Here is an 18,973-nt window from a genome sequence, read left to right on the forward strand (position 1 = left end):
AAAGGTATGTCATCAGGACCAACTCCCTTTCCACCCGTCATCCTCTTACTTTAGTATTATCTTGTTATGTCAATTCACAATTGTTCTCTACTATATTTCAAGGGGAAACATTGTACCATGTACTTCACCACAATTCTTTGATCGCTCTACTAGATAAAAATCAGGATCTTTGTAATGAATACAACATGCAAATCTTCCAAACACATAAAATTAGTAAATGGCAGGACAAATTTTGCACTTTCATTCAAGAATTTTTAGGAGCGAATGGCGGGGTTGTTTTGACTGAGTTGTACATTTACTATGCAGCCTGGCACAGTGATAAGAATTATACTGAGGTACCAATCTCAAAACTGAGATGACTGCTTAAGTAAAGTATTGAATGCTTTGTTGAAATAACATTTATCTCCTTTGCTTATTAGTATAGTGATTGATTGGAGTGGAGAAAAAATATGTTTTTATCTAAAGGCAGTGCTTTTAAACAAAGAATTAGATACCACAATAATGCTGCTAAGAGCAACTTGCCTCTATCAATATCACAAACACATCCATTTTACATAAAAGACACAATGGTGTGACAGTAGATTAGAACAGTGCATGTAGATTTGTTACAGACAAACTTATAATTACATTTATTCAAAACCAGGTGCTCATTAACTGCACATTGTGTATATTTTCTTTGTTTTAGTAATAATTGCAATTTCATTACAGGCAGCGCACTAATGTCATTTTAATGGCAGGGTCCCATTGTCATATTAAATTGGTATATAACACCATCTGTACTATGACCACAGATGACAAAATGTTTAGGTATGTAAACTGTCTTAACTAGTCTCTTAAACACTGGAACTAAACATTTTGGCAAAACTCTATTCAAAGTGCATATCTATTGTTCTAATTTGGTAATGTTAACAAGACTACGACCTAACTTTGCACTCACATTCTGTAGCTGCATAAGCACAGTGTAACTTTGGTAAACTAAATTTATTTAAAAGGAGAACAACTAATAAATAACAGCCTGCTAAGCAAAGAGTTTTACTCAATTTTTCTGTAGTCAAGATCAAACAGTTCATGATAAACAGCCAGAATTTACAGACTTATTACACAAAGGCATTGATTTGTTCAGGCATGACAAAGACATACAGTATGTTGATGATGACCCAAGCAACCAGCACACTTTACTAAGTGATGCACTGCACAAGCTAATGATTTATTCTTTGTCTAGACACATATATTAGCAGGTTTTGTTTGACCAGAATTAATTTCTAAAACACACCAATTCCTAGAAGAGCTCCAAATTCTGCTTTTTCAAGGAGCTGAAGTTATGTTATATTTAAAAGTATCATTTACAGATCTAGCTAATTTCTCAGTGCGAAAAGTTTTTCCCCCATCTAATTTATCTTACGATTAATCTGCATGTAAAGCTTGGTTTTAAAGTTTCAAAAAATGTAGCAATCAGTTCTACCTTTCAAATGAGTGTTCAACTTTTAACAGCGAAATACATTTCAAGCTAGGGATGTGATCCATTGATGATATTATCTGGATTAGGCTGCAATTTGTAGAACAAAAAATTGCATCTGTGTTACTGTATATGTATCTCAAAGTAAACTGCATCTTAGTGTTGTGATTTTCTGTGCTGTTTCATCTCCAGTTGTACAAAGAAAGCAATAATTTCTAATCACTAATTGCATCTTATGACCTCCAAATACACTTTCAAAAGTGATAACTCACAGACAGTGATATGTTGTAAGTATGAAATAGCGTCCACTATTTAAAAAAAAAAATCAAACAAAAACGGGCAGACTGTATAAAAATGTCACCGTTCAACGGTTTCATTGCTCATATTCATATTAATTGTCATAAAAAGCTTAAAACGCTTGTTTTTGCTGCTCTAAATCGACTTACTGGCATGAAGAAAATTGTTGTTAACATGTACTTCTGTCAACATTTTTCTCCACTGATACCTTACACATTCCAGAAGAGGATACTCAAAGATAAAAGTAAGAAGATAAGTTCAACAGCTTTACTTTTATGCAGTGGACGGACTGATAGGTGGACAGACATCAAGTTTCCTATGAAAGTAAGAAAGGGCAAAGTTGTACTGTCCAGTGTCAGATAAGGCATTCCTTTTATGGACATACGTTTTTATATTTCCATACATTGACATTGAGGGATGGGGTAGAATAATTTCATTGGGGGTTGTTTTAAGAGAATCTCATGTTATTTTATAACTTTTCATGTTTCAGAAAAATTACCTCTGCATTTTCTCTCTCCATCTAATTCTAAGGCAAAAATCAGGTAGTGCTTCTCTGCATGCATACTAACACGTATACATCTGACCCATTTACTATCTGCACAAATAAGTCCCCATAAACATTTAATTGTTCTTTCCTCTTATTACCCCAGACTGTGCAGGTTTCATTCTTCTCGGGGTATGCTCCTGTAATCCAACAGCAGTGCAATGAGATGCATTTTTCATCCATGTCCAAATTCACTAATAATCCCTGCAGTCGTGCTCCAATAATGTGTGGCTTGGTGGGTTATCCCTTTCATTAAACCTCAGAAAAGCAGGCAATTTTGAGTCTCTTAGATACTTCCCTCTCTCCGAGTATAGATTGCAACAATGATTACATAATTCAGCAGAGTACTTTATCAGTCAATCCACTCAACCAATCCCTGATTAGAATCTGGTAATCTTCACTCCACTGTCACCAACAATGAGACGGGCCATGGAAGGGTGAACCTGTGAAATATTGAGAGAACAGGGAAAGAAATAATCACCAATCATATTTTTTGCAATAACTCAACTCAAGATATCACTGAATTAATTGTATAGAAACATTCGGGACATCTTTGTCTGCAAAAGATAAAACACCTCCTTTCTAGTTAAGAAAAAATAATCATGTGTCAACAATGTAAATAATTCCTAATCAGTTAACGATTGAAAACATAAATTAAAAAACCCACTTTTTTGTCTATTAGTAGGCATCATAGGGCTAAACAATTGAAAACGTTAACATAATTCAGGATGACATGCAGTTGGTTTTGGAGGACATACCAGATGGGTGCACACGTGGCTTTGATATAATAGTAATTTAACTTTACACTCTATTCACGTGCTATTGTACTAACTAAAATGGAAGTACTCTTACCAGCTCAGTCCTTACAAAGTACATTAACACATAACTAACTGTACACATGTTTTGGGGTCAAATAACCTACAATTACCACACACAGATGACAACATCTTATGAAAACTACATTCACTAGCAACATTTTTCTCTGACCTGCGCCTGAAGTGGCCCATAGGGCACCAGTTCTCCATCCACTGTGAGTGTTCCTTTTGCTGAGAGAGGCTGCAGCCTGAAAGCCCTGCAGGTAACATGGCTCACATATGGCGAGCTGACAGAGTGGTGGGTTCCTCTTTCCATGGCAAAAAACAGTCTTAGTAGTGTGGCTCTGGAGATTCCTGCCCGCACAAATGTCAGGTGGATCAGCCCATCATCAAACTTAGCCTGGGGTGCAGCATGGAGGTCAGCCCCAAGGTGGGACTGATAAAGGGCCAGCACCAGGACAAAGTCCCCCTCAATGGTGACCCAGTCTCTGGTGGGAAGAGGTTGGTCAAGCGGTGGTAACAACTCATCTCTAGGAAGATTTAAAGGTAGTGAGAAGAATGAATGTTTTTTAAAGGGGCCTGCCGGCTCAGCAATGTCAAAATTAAATGATGAGGAAGGTGTGCGTAGTGAAGGTGAGGGTGAGGTGGAGCTTGGGGTGTTAGGACGAGGAGCAAGATAGGATGAGGAATGTGGAGAGGCACATGATGGGGAAGAGGGGGGTGTTGGAGAAAGAGACAGAGAGAGGGAGGGGAGTTTAGGGGGGAGGGAGTTTGAGTGGGAGTGTTGAAGGAGGGATAGGGGCCGTGGTCTGGAAGCGTTCTGGTTTTTGTCTAGGTTTTTGGGTTTGTAAGAGAAGGGAGAGTGACGAAAGGGGGAGGAGATGGTCAGAGCTCGTTCTCGGGAAATGTCCAGTGGGTAGGGTTCTTTCTGGTAGTATGTCCCATTCAGATCTATGTCCTCTGGCCCACATGATGTGCCAGAATCTGCCTCCAACTCCTGGCCTGGAGGCTGGCCGAAGAGAGTGTTGGCTATCTGACTCGAGGGGGCAGAATTCTTCCTTAGTGTCTGTCTGGCTTCTTGAAGGTTTTCTTGGTAAACCTCTGGTTCTTCATCTGCCTCTCGCCCTATGTCTACTCCATAGCTCTCTCCTAACTCTCTTGCATGCATCACTCCCTCCCCATCAACAGAACCACCACTGCCTTCACCATCCTTCCCCCTGTTCTCTTCTTCTATCTCACACGAGCCTTGATCTCCTCTTCCCTCATCTTCCCTTTCATCCTTGATCCCCACCAGTCTCTCTGTCCTTCCCATATTGCATTCATCCCTTTCATTTGATTCTGAACTCGTTCCTGACCTCTCTTCTTCTGCTTGGATTTCCACCTCCCCCTCCCTCTCTCGGTCCTCTGCCAGGCTGCTTGCCCTCACCACACCAGTTCCTCCTCCTCTGGCCCTCTCCCTTCTCCTGTCCCTTTCCCTTTGCCTCTCTTCTTTTTCCCTCTCTCCCTCCCCCTTACGCAGGCTCCTTTGTTCGCTAATGCCCATGTCAGAGCAGGTGCGATGAATGGGTGTTCTGCAAAATCCCTCCAGGCCTTCTGTGATGCTACGTGAAAGAGGTCTCCTTGGAGGAGGTGTAGCATCTGGTGATGTGGTGATTACAGAGGGTGGCAGGTAGGACAGGCGACCCTTGTAGGATCGAAGAGAAGCTATGCGCACCAAGGTCCCCAGGGTGAAGCGAGCTGAGCCGAGACCACGATACCTGGAATGAGGAAGAATTTTAAATACAGCTGTGTTTTGTTAAAAAAGTGACATCACCTAATATAAGAGGATAAAAATTATTGTTAGATGAATAAGGGCAAGAGTAAATGTTCAGACAGCATAAGCTATTGCATACTCACCTCTCACTCTCTATGTCCACGTCGGACACAAAGCCCCAGGCAACAGAAAGAAAAGAAAAAAGTCTCCTCGGTGTTGCAGTACAATTGTTGTTGGAGGGAGCAGGACTTGTTGTCACAGAGACCAGGTCCATTGGTCGGACACCGCCTCGACAGAGCAAAAAGCAGCAGTTCAAAAGAAGGGGTTCCCGAAGGCACATGTCATATCTAAGAAAGATAATTAAAAAGAACAAAAAACGCCAAAAGCCAATAAGCCAAGACATGTTTCGGTGATATTCAGTTCTCGGAAATCAACTGACAAGAAATACAACAACAGTATGCCGTTTTATTTAAAAGGCCTAACATAATTAGTTCCATGGGATTTGATCTAATTACAGAACAATCAATGCACAAAACTATATACATCAAAATCACTCTAAACCTCAGTAAGCCTAAAGAAGCTGTCATGCGAAACACATTGCTTGCACATTTGTTCATGTACACGAAGATTTAAATGTTCCTTAGAGCTCAGAGCAGTCATAACACAATCATAATATTAACAGGAAAATGCAGGGACAGGTTGAAAGACTATGCCCCTCGACAAATATGAGGATCCACAATTACCCTGCATGGTGGTTGATGGAGCCAGCCAGTGCATTACCAGAGCCACAGGGCAGAATGCTGACGGGTATTTTTATTGCTTGTTCCCAGTCAGGACGCTCCATCAATCCATTAATTACCTAAATAACACATTACAGATAATTATGAAAATCATATCAGTGGACACAGTTTAAGTTAAGTATTTGTATGTGTAAAAACAATAAAAACTTTATTTATTAGAACTTGATAGTAAATTCCACCATGATTAGCTTCGCCACAAAGACATTACACACCTCGTGCAGCAGGCCGTCTCCAGAAACAATGACAATGCCATCCCACTCTGGAAGTGATATCTCTCTGATGAGCTCCCTTGCATGGTTCTGACGCTCTGAAACAAATTCAAGTTAACACCTGTTCCACATATCTTTTATGTACATATATCATCTGTTTGTTCAGGCTGCCTTGGTGTTACCTGTCTGTATAAGGTTGTAGCTGATATTGGCTTCTCTGATCATAGGTAGGATGTGGGTCTGACACCACTGCATTGCCTGTCCTCTCCCACTAAAGGGATTGACCAATAACAGTAGTCGCCTGGGCCGAGGTAGCAGACTTCTTGAAAATTCTATATGAAAAGAAGGAAGAGTGCGAATTTGTTAAAACTCAAACAGTCTTTGTCTAGAATAAAAGAAAGGAACTCTATGTTTACTGCATTTTCAGGGTCAGCCAAATGTGGGATAAACAAAGCTGTCATTTCATAGGGTTGCCCAACCCTGGACTTTGAGTGCATTCAACTCTTAAAGCCTCCTTTATTTCATCTCACAGGGTCTAGCATTTCACTGTGGAGATCACATGTCTACCAGTGCCTACATGAATGTCCTCCACTTTTTTCCCCACAGACCAAAAATCATGTGGGTTAGGTAGAGCATGTATGGTTGTTATGTGTCAGACTAATGATAGACCGATGATCTTTCCTGGGTGCACTTGAACTGTTAAAGGGCAGGCAGGTATAGTTAAGGAATTGATCTATTTCAAAACAATGTTGCTCAATAAAAATATATTGATCATTTAAATTCAAAGGAACACATGAAGTATTCAGAGTTAGGATTCAAATGAAACAAACATGGAAACATAAAACAGCTTTGTACAGGAGTAATCTATCCAACAAGTATGCAGCAGCAGAAAAAAACTTTACTGTGTTCCATCAGCTCAGAGTTAGGAATAAATAAAAAGCTAGTTTCAGTGTAAGATTTAGTACAGTCATGGAAGAAGTTGAAATGGATAATTAGGGGTTAAAGTTTAAAAAGGAGAAGAGAGGCAGCAAAAGATAGAAGATGGTGATTAAGTGTGTCACAAAGGCAACAGTTAAAAAAGGTAAGCACGGGTGGCTGCACACATTGCACACACAGAGTAAAGACTGAGCAGGGCTCTGCTATCCATTTGATTATAAAGGTTGCTGGATGCAGTGCATGAATGGGATAGCAAGCTGCAGCGGCCCCACCCTCTATGTCTTTACATTAGATACTGAATGATGCGTGTGTGCAGAACAGATAAGTACTAAGAAACAAAAAAGTTAATTAGTAAGGTAAAAGTTGCCATGTGAAACAAAAGCTAAATTCTAGTCCAAACTAAATACCCAGAACAATAAAACTCAAAGCATATTATGGTGTATTATGATAATTCCCTATTTGTTTTATGTTAAATAATACCTAAAATTATCCACTACTTTCAACTCTTTGTTCTGTCAGTGACAAAATGTGTGCACTGTCAACACAGAAAGGTCTTTGGTCACTGTGACATTAAGCTATATTTAGCAGCATTTACAAAAGAGGCATAAATCAAAGCAGCATGAAACAACTTTTTTTTTTGCAGTGAACAATAGGCATTCAAGACTTGACTCAGCCAAAGAAAATGCGATAAACATTATCATCTATTCTAAATTGTTGCTGTTGTTTTAATGAAGCTTTTCACTTAAACTTAACACTGCATCAGTGAGCAGTGTTAAGCAATAAACCAGCTCAAAATCAGTGGTTCAGAGTTGCTGTGACATCAGCAAAAATAATTAATGGCAACATGCTGTCACCATATAACTATAAATAGAATAATTACTCCAATGAAATGATAAATTAGTGGATCTAAAAAAAAATGAACTGCTTACTCTTGTCTTTATCAATCAAAAATATCAAAGATGAGATGCTTCAAGCTTCTCAAAAGTGAAGAATTTTCCCTGTTCTAAATCAATATATATATATATATATTTTAGAAATTACAATTGATTAAATAATCTTGGTCTCTAGTAAATGTTTATGGGCTCTTTTTACTGTTTTTATTTATGACTAAAATTACTTAATTGCAGCCCTGGTGTTCACACTCATTAATAATCTAAGTTGAAATCTAGGGCTTGGATCTCTGAAAGTTTATTATCATGTCACCCTCACATGAATGTTTCCTGAAATGTCAGAAAATGCAACCAAACACAATAATACAGAAAGGTTAAGTACATAAAATGTACAACAAATGAGAAACTAAAATCACATACATATCCGTATAACAAAACTAAAAATCAAGATGACACATCAAAGTGGAAAAACAAACCCATGATAAGTCACACTTACCTGTGTCAGCAGTGACGTACACACCTCTTAGTAGACACTGCACAGCAGCTGACCACCTCTCAGCCTCGGGCCTGCTTTCCGCCAGATAGGCCCTCACCTGCCTACGTCGGGACACACCTTTCCGTCGTTTGCCTGGTGGATACCAATACAGCACTAGGAGATTGGGTGCAGGAGCACGAGGGCAGCTGCACCCCACTAGCTCTGATAAAGGCAGCAGGAGACGGGCTTCCTTTCCAGGCCGTGGTGAAAGGCGCTGGATGTGTATGTGGGTGTGGGTGAGGGTCAGGGCATAATTTGAAGCCAGAGGTGGACTTTTGGAGACAGTGGGAGAGTGTCCACCTGGACCAGCTGGGCTACTGGGGCAGCTGTTATTGTTGCTGTTACTGCCTGATTCCCAGCTCGCAAACTGGCCATGAAGGAGGGCTTCTGCTAGAGAAGTTGAAGAAGGCTCAGGGGATCGCATCTTCACAGCTGAAGTGGAGGTGATGAAGTCAAATCAAGTTTAGGCTATTTGTTGTTATTTTTTTTAGAGTTGAAGGTTTGAAGAGTGGCAGCTTTAAAAGATTTGCAGGGAGAATTGTAATATTTTAATCTGACAACTATATCCTTGAATTGTGAATCCTTCTTCTTCTTCTACTTCAGTGCTTGAATTCAAGAAACGACTTTAAAAAAAAAAAGAAAAGAAAAAACAGGTGTGGCTGCATTCCAGTCTGTCCATTTCAAGTTTATGTCTCTCTAAAAATAAAAATAACTCCTTACATTTCAGGGGCTCTTCTGTTTTGTGTGTTTATCTAGTGATGACAGGAGCCGCTGATGATCAGTCTTTGTGTTAAATTTATAAAGTTCCCATGAGTCAGTTTCATCTGAAAAGTCGTTAACTTCTACAGTTTGCCACCAGTTGAGAAGTTAATATTGAAAACTTCAACATATGCAAAAACAGCACAATTTCAAATGTAATTTTTTAGTTATTAACGAGTGTTCTTAAAGATTATACCAGTTTAAAATAAAGATTAAATTAAAAACTAAAACCGCCTATATTGATATCAATAAGGCAGTTGAGCAGCCATTAACAATGTTTTTAAATAACTATATAAATCAACAAAACAATTTTTGTTACATTGAAAACTGATTCACAAAATATAAAAAGGCAAACAAACACCTTGTTAACACAAGGAGGCTACAACAATTCAATTCAAATAACGCACAAGCAAAGATTTCAGTAAAGTACACTGCGTGGTAAATGCTGGCCGAAATGTAAGTAATGCCACATTGATATGATAAGTGCAGGCTTTTTTAAGACCTTTGACTACTCTATTGCAATGTTTTATCTCTGTGATAAATGGAAGGCAGACAAGAGGAGTGACAGGACAGTCCTCTAGACAGTAGTGTAATATAATGAAGTTTCATCCGAGCAAATACAGCTGCATTACTTCAGTGTCTGTTCTCTACAAGAGGACGGTAAACACGAGATAAGACAAGTGGAAACTAAAACAACAACAACAACAAAATAGAAACAAACAAAAGACAAACAAGAAGACAGTTCCAAGTGTGTCCTTGGTTTATGTCATGTCAATGTCCTTAAGCCTCACGTTCCCTCCCAAAGAACTCTGTTCCTGTGTAAAGACAAAGACAGAAAAATCAATTGTGACAGTGGAAAAAACAAAGCCACAACTTTAATATGTGGGTGACCCATCCACTTACCGATATTTTTAGAGCACAGACTGCGATTAAAGAGGGAAGTACACTAAAAAGTCTAAACTGAAATTTCTGTTAAATTATATATGTTCTTGGTAAAATTGCACATTCACAGTAGAAATATAAAAGGATATCTTTTTATCATAAGAGGAAGGGAATGTGGTTACGGTCTGAAGCAATACAAGATCAATAGTGACTCCTAACGTTAGGTGACTCTCTGCTGAATCATATGATGACTCAGAGTTACACATCCTCAAAGACTTTGCTGAGATGCCACATTATTTTAGATGAAAGGTTGCATGAGAAGGATCACAGTAGCTAGTTTTTTCAGATTCAGTACTTTTGCATAAAAGGATTTGAGTTTTTGTGTGCGCGTGCCTGTATTTCACAATTAAAACTTGGGACTGACATTTTGCAAACTGCTGACCCGATTGGTACTGGATTTTAGAGGCTTTGGAATGTCAGGATGTAACAACCCTAATTAATTTTATCATAATAAAGAAACTTGAGTCTGATAAAACAAACCACCCGAAAAACAAAAATCATCACAGGGATACAACGTTTTAGACAAATTTCACCACGAACTTTGAAAAGTAACTAACTACTATGTTTATACAAATTGCCTGCTTGTATATTATGTAAATAACAATAGAAAATAAGAACATGTGATACTTCACGTCATAATTATTAGACTGTATAATTGTATGTGTACAGATGACATTTCTTTTTCACACATTTCTTTAATATGTTTTTACAACAGACAGGAAACATTACGCAGGTTGTAGTGTAGAGAAATATCAATAAATAGCTAATGCCCTGTCCTGGTAAAACACACACAAATACAAAAATGACATCACTGATGCCCATTGTTGCACTTTACGTCCTTGAAATGCTGGGTGGGGGCCACCCAGAAATAATAATAATCACCGGGCTAATTCTGTCTCTCATACAATGACCCTGCTGTTGAGTGACTTCGGGTATTTTTGGCAAATTTCGGTTAGCTGAGCCTCTGAACCCAAGAGCAGTCTTAACGTCACATACTAGTAGTCTGTGTGGTTTTTCTTATCCAGCAAAGCTGATCAAAGGAAAAAGAAATGTGTTAAACTTTGACCGATTTTATGCTCATGACTTAACTAGCAGAGTTGACAGTCTGGAAGCCAGCTAACTGCTAGCTGCACTATACCAATTAGTTACATTGCAGTCAAGCTAGAGGCCAATTTTCAGACTGCAAGCGGTGAACTTATTACCACGAAGAAGAAAGATTCAGATTGTACAGAAATAATGTTGAACCGCACAGCAAGCGCTGATGGTTGGACTGGAAACTGCAGAGCGCAACACTGGGGGTTGTCAGTTAGCAGTGGCTAACTAACATTACTTCACATGTAGGCAGAATGTAAACTAAATTGCTGCTGTAGTAGATTCATAAAAAAATTAAATACGCAATTTCTCACGGGTACCACTAAAACATCATGTGTGATGTTTTAAAATTCTTGCCTCGTTTCGTTTGACGTTAATGAGGTAATGTTACACAAGTTAGCGTAGATAAGGTAACGTTAGCTAACGGCCGTTGCGATTCGATTCCATGGAGACAAATAACGCGGAGACGGCTCACTATTATAAGCTTCTTTAGTCGAATTGCCGATGAGAAAGCTACATACGACAGAGAAAGGCTAAAGAGCCCTCAATTACCTCATCTTGCCTCCCCTCTCAAGACGACAAACGCTTGCTGTGAAGCTGTGGCTCTGAGCAGGAAGTGTCCGCAGAGGCAGCAGCGGCAGCTTTGAGCGGCGGGGAGGAAACCCAATGACGGCAAGGAAAACATTGCAACACCCACCGACATTCTCCAATCACTTCCTGACAATCGTTTAATCCAGAAGGAATCCTGTAGGGTCACATTTCGATGCCAACCATTGCTAAGGTCTGTAAACTTTGAAAAAACAGCTCTGTCCCTGTCAGCTTTGAATAACCCCATGTTTATTTTTAAATGGTGTATAAACTGTCCAATAACACGCAAAAGACCACTCGTTTTTTACAGCCAATCCTTTATTTGCATCAGATTGTATGGAAAACAAGGACAGACTAGTTCTTGTAGCCACGGCTGGCTCTGCGACCACGAGCTCTCTCAAACTTCCTGCCCTTAGAGCGGATGTAGGGCCTGGAGAAGATAAGAGACAACAGTTTAGTATAAGACTGAGGTACCATATTACTTATTTTAATTTAATGACAAAATGATGCTGCTTCATGTATAGAAAAGGAATGGCTGTGGACGTATCAATTAGTAATTTTGACAATCACAACTAAACCTCGGTTGATTCTACAGGAAATTTAGGTGTAATTTTGTGTTTTATTATTTTAAAAACATTGATTTAAACTTTATTTTACATACTCAACCACTAAAAAACTATATTATACATACAATCCACTACAGTTAGTACTGTAGTTTACCAAATTGGCCAGAATACAAGACTAAGTAAAATCCAGATTATGAATTAATGTAGCTATGCAATATTTGACAAATTGAGATGGACTGTTACTTAAAAACTATGCTTAATAACTTAATATATAAAAAATGTCATATTTCTGACAATTAACAGTTGGACTAGCATATTAAAACCTTAGGAGAGTCTGTGTAATTAACAGACTGTGACATTTCTCTAATAACTGCTGGTCTTTTTTAAAAAAGGAATGGAAAGCGAGAGAAGGAAGGACATGAGAAAACAACTGATTGAGAGTGGGTCAGAGAACATAGCTGAAAGTGAACAATAACAATCAATGGTGGAGATTGCCTTATCTAAACATGTTGCGTTTTACAACAGCACAGACATAAAGTGTACACATACTTGGTGTGGCTATGAGGGGTTCCAGGAGCCTTTCCAAAGTGCCTGTACACCTCCCTGCCTTTGCGGGGTCCTAGAGAACAAACATTAAAAGAAAAATGCTATGTTATAAATATACAGCAATAAAAGTGCTAGTAGCTGACAATTTCTTGTCATGTGAAAAGATAAATCAATCAGAAGTTTTTCTAATAATGTAACTTCCATTAAATAATACCAACAGCATTTTAAAAGACTTGTACATGTACACCATGCTGTGCGAGAAATACACTTTACCACTTAATACAGATTCAGTTGTATTTAGAGTCATGTAAAACCCACAAACATGAACTTAAAAAACCCAACATCAATACATTTAGGTCCCTTAAGCTTGACAATTACAGGTAAACAGTACTAAAAAAATAAAAGGTCTATAAATTTGCATATGGTAAGGATCCTGTCAACAATCAGACCCGAAGGAAGAAGAAACCCTTCTGTCTGAATTCAAGCAGTATTTTGTTTTTTCTTTGACTTTACAAGAAGTTTCCATTGAGTGCACAAATCTACTCCATTCACCCCATTGGAACATTTGTCCTCTGTACTTTTTAAATAACAGCAAAAGCACATTTGCTCTCTTTCTTGGAAACTTTAAACATGAGGACCCCTAATGGGTGTTTCAGTGTTCTCAACGGCTCATGTTTTAGGACAACATAGGTTATATTGTTACCTGCTATTAACAACAATAACTACTGCAACTGTGTCCTTGTATTATAGTTTAAATATAAATCTACATGTTTAGTTACCTGACAGCAGCACTGTGCCATGTCCTTTGGGAGTAGCCAAAGCCAGCTGGTCAAAGGTCATCACCTGACCACCTGCCTTCAAGATTCTGCGGCGGGCACCATCAGTTACCCTCAGAGCGCAGATCTAAGGAACAACAAACAAAGCATGAGGTCAGAGTTGCCAACAGCCTCAAAGTTCAACAATAGTCTGACTATTTAGTTACAATAGTAGGTGTATTTTGCTACTCTACATAAGGAAGTATTACCTTGAGCTTAGGGACATCCTGAATCCTGACATCATCAGTCACGGTTCCCACGACAACAGCAATTCTGTTCTCACGACCAGGCATCTTCATCTTACGAATCTGGAGTGAAACAAAGTTAGAAATTCATCATGGTGATCACACCTTTAATTTCTTTCTTCAAAACAAGGACATGATTTCAGGTGTCTGAGAATTAAGAGGCAATAAAACTATCATATCATCATATCTCAACACAGGGTATCTGCATTTTCTGATACTGGTTCATGTTTGATCACTTTAATCAGATACTAAAATAAAACCAAACACCAAGGTGTTGAACAAGTGATTCAAACTTAATGAGGTGAGTGTATCGGTGACATTTATCCCGTCGAGTCAGTGCATCAGCAGGCTGACCTAATATCAATATTTTCCATTCTCAGATTCATTGTATAAAAGCGCTTCATGTATAAAAGCGTTATATAAGTAGCCACTTTCCAAGATTCCTTTTTACATAGCTTATGTGGTTTTAACATTATGTACTAGGAAAAGGCACAATAGTGAGGAGCATGAAAGGAGAAATGAGACTTACCAGGCGGGAGATTGAGATGGGAGGCCTGTTGGTCCTGCTCATGAAGAGCCTCCTAAGGACAACCTTATTGAAGGGAGCATTAGAGCGGCGGGCCAGGAACCTATACAACTGCAAGAATCAAGAATTATTAATTTACCAAAGTGCAACAATAAATACATGCTTCTATTTCTGTCATTATTCCAATATTGACAGCATTACCTTAACCAGCAGCCTCAGATAGATATCCTGGCTCTTTGGCTCTTTCCTGTGCACCTTACGGTCCTTGTTGTGTCTGATGTCAACTCCCTTAAAAGGAAAAGACACAAATTCATATCAAAATAATCAATACTTAACAATCAGCACATTTGTGTTTCCTCAGCATCTCTGTAACTTTAACACCATTTACACCCTGGTTTACCATCTCATTTCATATTGAAAATTGACCAACTAAGTTTAGCAAATCAAAAGTTTCGGGACGAATTAAAGTATCAGTAACACTGCCATCGTTAAAGCCATGTCAGTGTTTATTACGGGCCGATTCACACGTTGACACTACAGCTAGCAGCTAAAGTGAGCTGCAAACTCGCCAACCCACTTTAATTTGAGCACTGCTAAAGCCTAGGTAAATAAAGTTCGGTTCACATATAATATTCCCTATTTTTAAGCACTTTCACAGTTCGCTACGTTTCAACATCCAGGCGTGAAGCGGCTGCTTGTACAGCAGTATAGTTGGTACCAAGAAAGGTAAGCTGCCATAAATTACATACTGATATAACACAAAATCATGACAAGTCTTTAACGTAAATTAGGTCTACAACCAAAACACGTTGCCATGCTTCGGATAACAGTCGTGATTTAAGAGGATGCTCGTGGATACTCCGGCTATCATATTTTAAAATTTCTATTAGCTGCACCTACCATCTTGGACTCAGAGCGAAAAGGGAAAAGGAACCGCTGAGGTCTCGCGATAAACAGTGCTCTGAAATCCCGGGGCGCTGATTGGCTACGGAGAATGCGTTTCCTGCCGGCCGGAGTAGAAACAACAGTGAGAATTTAGGATGCTGCCTCCAGTGGTAGAAACGTTAATTACTGACAGCTTCATCGGGGAATGTTGGCTTATCTTATAAATGTATCTTGCATTTTATTCCAGTTTAAGCCTTTATCTTTTAGAAGTTACTTTCAAAATCTACTTGATTCTATCTAACTTGATTTTCTTGCTTGTTGTTTCAAAATGTAATTTAAATTCTTTTTTTTGTCTTTAATTCACTTTAAATACCCGGTTTGAAAATGTATTTTAATAATCACAAGTAGGATAGCTGTAAATTATGTAAATGGAATTGTCAGTATTGTATTGTAATGCAATGCATTTTCATTCCTTTACTTTTTTATCTTTGTTTATGTAATATTTATTATATTCATAATTCTTACAGTCAGTGGATCTCAGCAGGACTGAGTTGGAAGGGGACTAGTTTTGCATCACTTCAAATGGTTTGTAGTGTGTGAAATAATGAAAAGCATTATGACTTTAAGATTTAATTTTAACAGCACACTGTCAACAATTTTGGAATTAAGTAGAATTGCTTTCTTTACTGTAGAAATTATTTAGATTAAAACTGTTGACAGTTAAGTGTGTAAAGCATACATGAGACTGGTTCTGACAATTCACAGGATATGTTGTTAATAATAAAGATTGACTTTTGTTTCAAGTAAAAAACAAATACAGAATTATATTTAAGGACATGACTGAAACACCAAACTACTACCAGCATTTAATTTGAACATGTTTTCAGAAAATTAACAAGTGAATACATATGGACAATTAATTTATAATTTTCTTAACGATTACATTAATTCCATCAACCAAACTGTTTAGGTGTACAGCATGCTTACACAATGTTACAGTAACACAGTGTTAAATAAGGATGTGCTTTTTATGCATTTGTTTGCAGGGACCATACAGAAAAAACACTTTTACATGGTACAGGTCAAATAGTGCAATAGATGAAATGTATCTAGGGCATCTAGCTGAAGTTAATTTGCAGAAAAAAATATTCCATATTCCATTCCATTCCAATATTTCATTTTCCTCAATTCGTTTCTTTGAAAACCTATGACTCTGCAACAAAATTCCCTTTTTGTGAGCCTCACCTACTGTCACTAACTGTATATCGGTATCATGGAGATGAGGATCGTGGGTTTATTTCAAGACTGTGGCCTTGCTGATGTCTGAGGTGACACAGAAAAATTGTGAAGGTCAGTGCGATGCCTCCCAGAAACACTGTCCGAGCCACAGGGGGAACCAAAGCAAAGTTCACTGTCTGAAACAATGGAGAAAAAGATACTGTATCTTGCTTTTTAGCTGTGCATGTACTAGTGCTGTTTTGTAAATCTATTTACTGCCAAATAAATTATATATGTAAATATTATATATATATGTGTGTATGATAATCTCACCTGCATTGTTGACCAGAACACTACTCCAGTCTAAGGAAATGGTGGAGACAAATAGACATATTGCGATCATTGTTCCTATTATTATTCTAAAAAAAGACAACATGTGATGGTTTCACGTACTTTGTAGGATGTCCAGAAATTCTGTCTCCAGTCTTCAAGAAGGTCCTCTTTGTTTTCTAGTAAACTTAAACCTAAAATGGTACAGGTGGCTTTATCTGGACCAATTATTACATGTTGCGTGGACAATAACAGTTTAAACCGACTTTATCTTGAATTTTAGCTTATGTCAGCTTAAGTTTAGCTTAAGTTTTCAGTATTGTCAAACAATGTGAAAAATAAAATAAACTGGCAGGACATTGATTTATGTGTTTAAATATGGAAGCAGAGATATAATAGGACTGAAAGTAAAATATGATGGGCTGTGGAGATTGACACCAACATTTTTATGTTAAAATATGAAACAGAGACACACATCCAGTAGTCATTAGGAATAAGCGCAACACACGATTTACTGTAAATAGTGTCTGTAAGACACTCACCAATATAAAAAGCACTGATGGTTAGAGGAGCAGCAATTAGTTGATCCACCACAACTTTTCCTGTCACAGTCTTTATCCCGCCCCCCGGCAGCATCTGCTCCAGCACTCTGAGCCAGTGGTAGTTGAAGTTTGCATGGAAACAGAAACCAACAGTTGCCACTCGAGCCGTTTGACACCAGTTGATGCCAACTGAGTCTTCCGATGTGGATCCTGCAGCAAGTTTCCCACCCAGCACACTCTGCTGGATGAGGTCAGCTGAGGCGAACAGCGCTGTGTATCCCAGGACATTACTGATGTAGGGATGAGTCTTAAATAAAGCCCAGGCTCGATTCATGGTGACAAATCTGATCAGAGAAGATTAACAATTAATATTAGTTTGAGATTTAGATCACCATCTTTAACTTGAGGAAGTAATACATACTAAAAATAATAATTGCTGTTTATAAACAGAGTTGGCAGAAGTATTATATACTCAAATGTTTCACTCAAGTTGAAGTATTATACTCCACTAAAAACAGTTTTCCCTCAGGCAACAATCTGACTTAATTATAGTTATAAATAATTTGAAACATTTTGGAATTTAATGCTGTTGATAATAAATAAAGGAGGTGGCTGTAGTTGGTAAGTCAGTCGTCCACAGGATCAATGGTTAGATCCCCAGTCCCCAGTCCTTTGGCAAGACACTGAACCCCAAGTTGCTCTCAGTGGGTGAGTGAGCACCTTGCATGGCAGCCACCGCCATTGGTGTTTGAATGGGTGAATGACGAGCAACATTGTAAAGCGCTTTGGATAAAAGCGCTATATAAGTAGCCACTTTCCATTTACACATAGTAACAAGTGTAGTCCAGATTTGATCAACTTAAGTAAGTAACTTTAAGTAACTTTATTAGCAGAAATCTTAAAAGTCCCCCTTAAGTATAATTATTACAGATTCAAGAAAAAAACTTCTGAAAATGTCATTCAAAAAGTAATCCAACTTTTATCTTGTTTAATTACCAGCAAAAAAATTAAAAAAGACAGATGTTGGCTTGGAACAAAAACAGCAGCTGGTAAAGGTGAAGCTCATTTAAACATATACACAGAAGTTTAATCCATAATAATACATTCTTAGTTATTAGTATATCATATTAATGTTAAGATTATGTTAATTATAGAGTAGTAACAAAAATATTTAAAGTGTACCTAAGTACAGTGTTGTGTTAAGTAACACACTAACTGTGTTACTTAACACCTCTGACCACAAGATAGGGCTTTTATCCAAATAATATTTAAACCTACCTTTCAGCGTATGGACACAGCTCTTTTCTGTTGGACGAGGAGGAGGAGGAGCTGAGGTGTGGTGTACATGTGAGGGTCAAAGTTCAGCTTCTGTTGCAGAGAATAAGGAGAATGAGTGATAAGACCTTTATCAGCATGGGCAGGAATCTGAGAAAATGGCATGTTTAGCGAATGGAAAAGAAGGGAGCAACAAAGAAATAGTAGACAGTGAGACCTGTGTTACTGGTTGACTCCAGAAAGAGTCTTGAGCCTGTTGAATTTTAAGGCCCCTTATACCGTACTGTAAATATCACTTACCAAAGATTTTTTCCAACTGAAGTTTAGACATTGAGACCTCATGTGAAACTCCGCAGCCCTCCCAGAAGCACATGGTGTCACTAAAAATAGACACCAGTCCTGCAGCAGT

The 18,973-nt window shown here is 38.3% G+C and overlaps 3 protein-coding genes across 4 annotated transcripts; all 3 read right to left on the bottom strand.

Annotated features, from left to right (window-relative positions):
* Positions 1 to 601: 601 nt before the first annotated feature.
* sphk2 (sphingosine kinase 2) lies at positions 602 to 11,736 on the bottom strand. Of its 2 annotated transcripts, none has more exons than XM_067509052.1 (8): positions 11,581 to 11,736; positions 8,221 to 9,809; positions 6,057 to 6,206; positions 5,878 to 5,972; positions 5,609 to 5,724; positions 5,009 to 5,212; positions 3,285 to 4,869; positions 602 to 2,740 (listed from the first exon to the last, which is right to left on the bottom strand). In XM_067509052.1, exons 2-8 carry the CDS (start codon positions 8,657 to 8,659, stop codon positions 2,678 to 2,680), a joined length of 2,652 nt encoding a protein of 883 aa, XP_067365153.1. In that variant the 5' UTR covers positions 8,660 to 9,809; positions 11,581 to 11,736; the 3' UTR covers positions 602 to 2,677. The 2 variants fall into 2 exon arrangements, with proteins under 2 accessions (XP_067365153.1, XP_067365152.1); XM_067509051.1 differs by having other exon boundaries at positions 8,197 to 9,809.
* Positions 11,737 to 11,913: 177 nt separating this feature from the next.
* rpl18 (ribosomal protein L18) lies at positions 11,914 to 15,317 on the bottom strand. The gene is made up of 7 exons (XM_067509057.1): positions 15,215 to 15,317; positions 14,516 to 14,602; positions 14,318 to 14,425; positions 13,753 to 13,851; positions 13,508 to 13,631; positions 12,732 to 12,801; positions 11,914 to 12,046 (listed from the first exon to the last, which is right to left on the bottom strand). The coding sequence occupies exons 1-7, from the start codon at positions 15,215 to 15,217 to the stop codon at positions 11,971 to 11,973; spliced, it is 567 nt and encodes a 188-aa protein (XP_067365158.1). The 5' UTR covers positions 15,218 to 15,317; the 3' UTR covers positions 11,914 to 11,970.
* A 636-nt stretch (positions 15,318 to 15,953) lies between these two features.
* si:ch211-120k19.1 (uncharacterized protein LOC563199 homolog) lies at positions 15,954 to 18,658 on the bottom strand. Its single transcript, XM_067511058.1, has 5 exons — positions 18,568 to 18,658; positions 17,290 to 17,633; positions 16,871 to 16,941; positions 16,751 to 16,780; positions 15,954 to 16,614 (listed from the first exon to the last, which is right to left on the bottom strand). The coding sequence occupies exons 2-5, from the start codon at positions 17,621 to 17,623 to the stop codon at positions 16,471 to 16,473; spliced, it is 579 nt and encodes a 192-aa protein (XP_067367159.1). The 5' UTR covers positions 17,624 to 17,633; positions 18,568 to 18,658; the 3' UTR covers positions 15,954 to 16,470.
* Between the last annotated feature and the right edge of the window lie 315 nt (positions 18,659 to 18,973).

This window comes from Channa argus, chromosome 7, assembly GCF_033026475.1.
Source record: "Channa argus isolate prfri chromosome 7, Channa argus male v1.0, whole genome shotgun sequence".
Taxonomy (NCBI): Eukaryota; Metazoa; Chordata; class Actinopteri; order Anabantiformes; family Channidae; genus Channa; species Channa argus.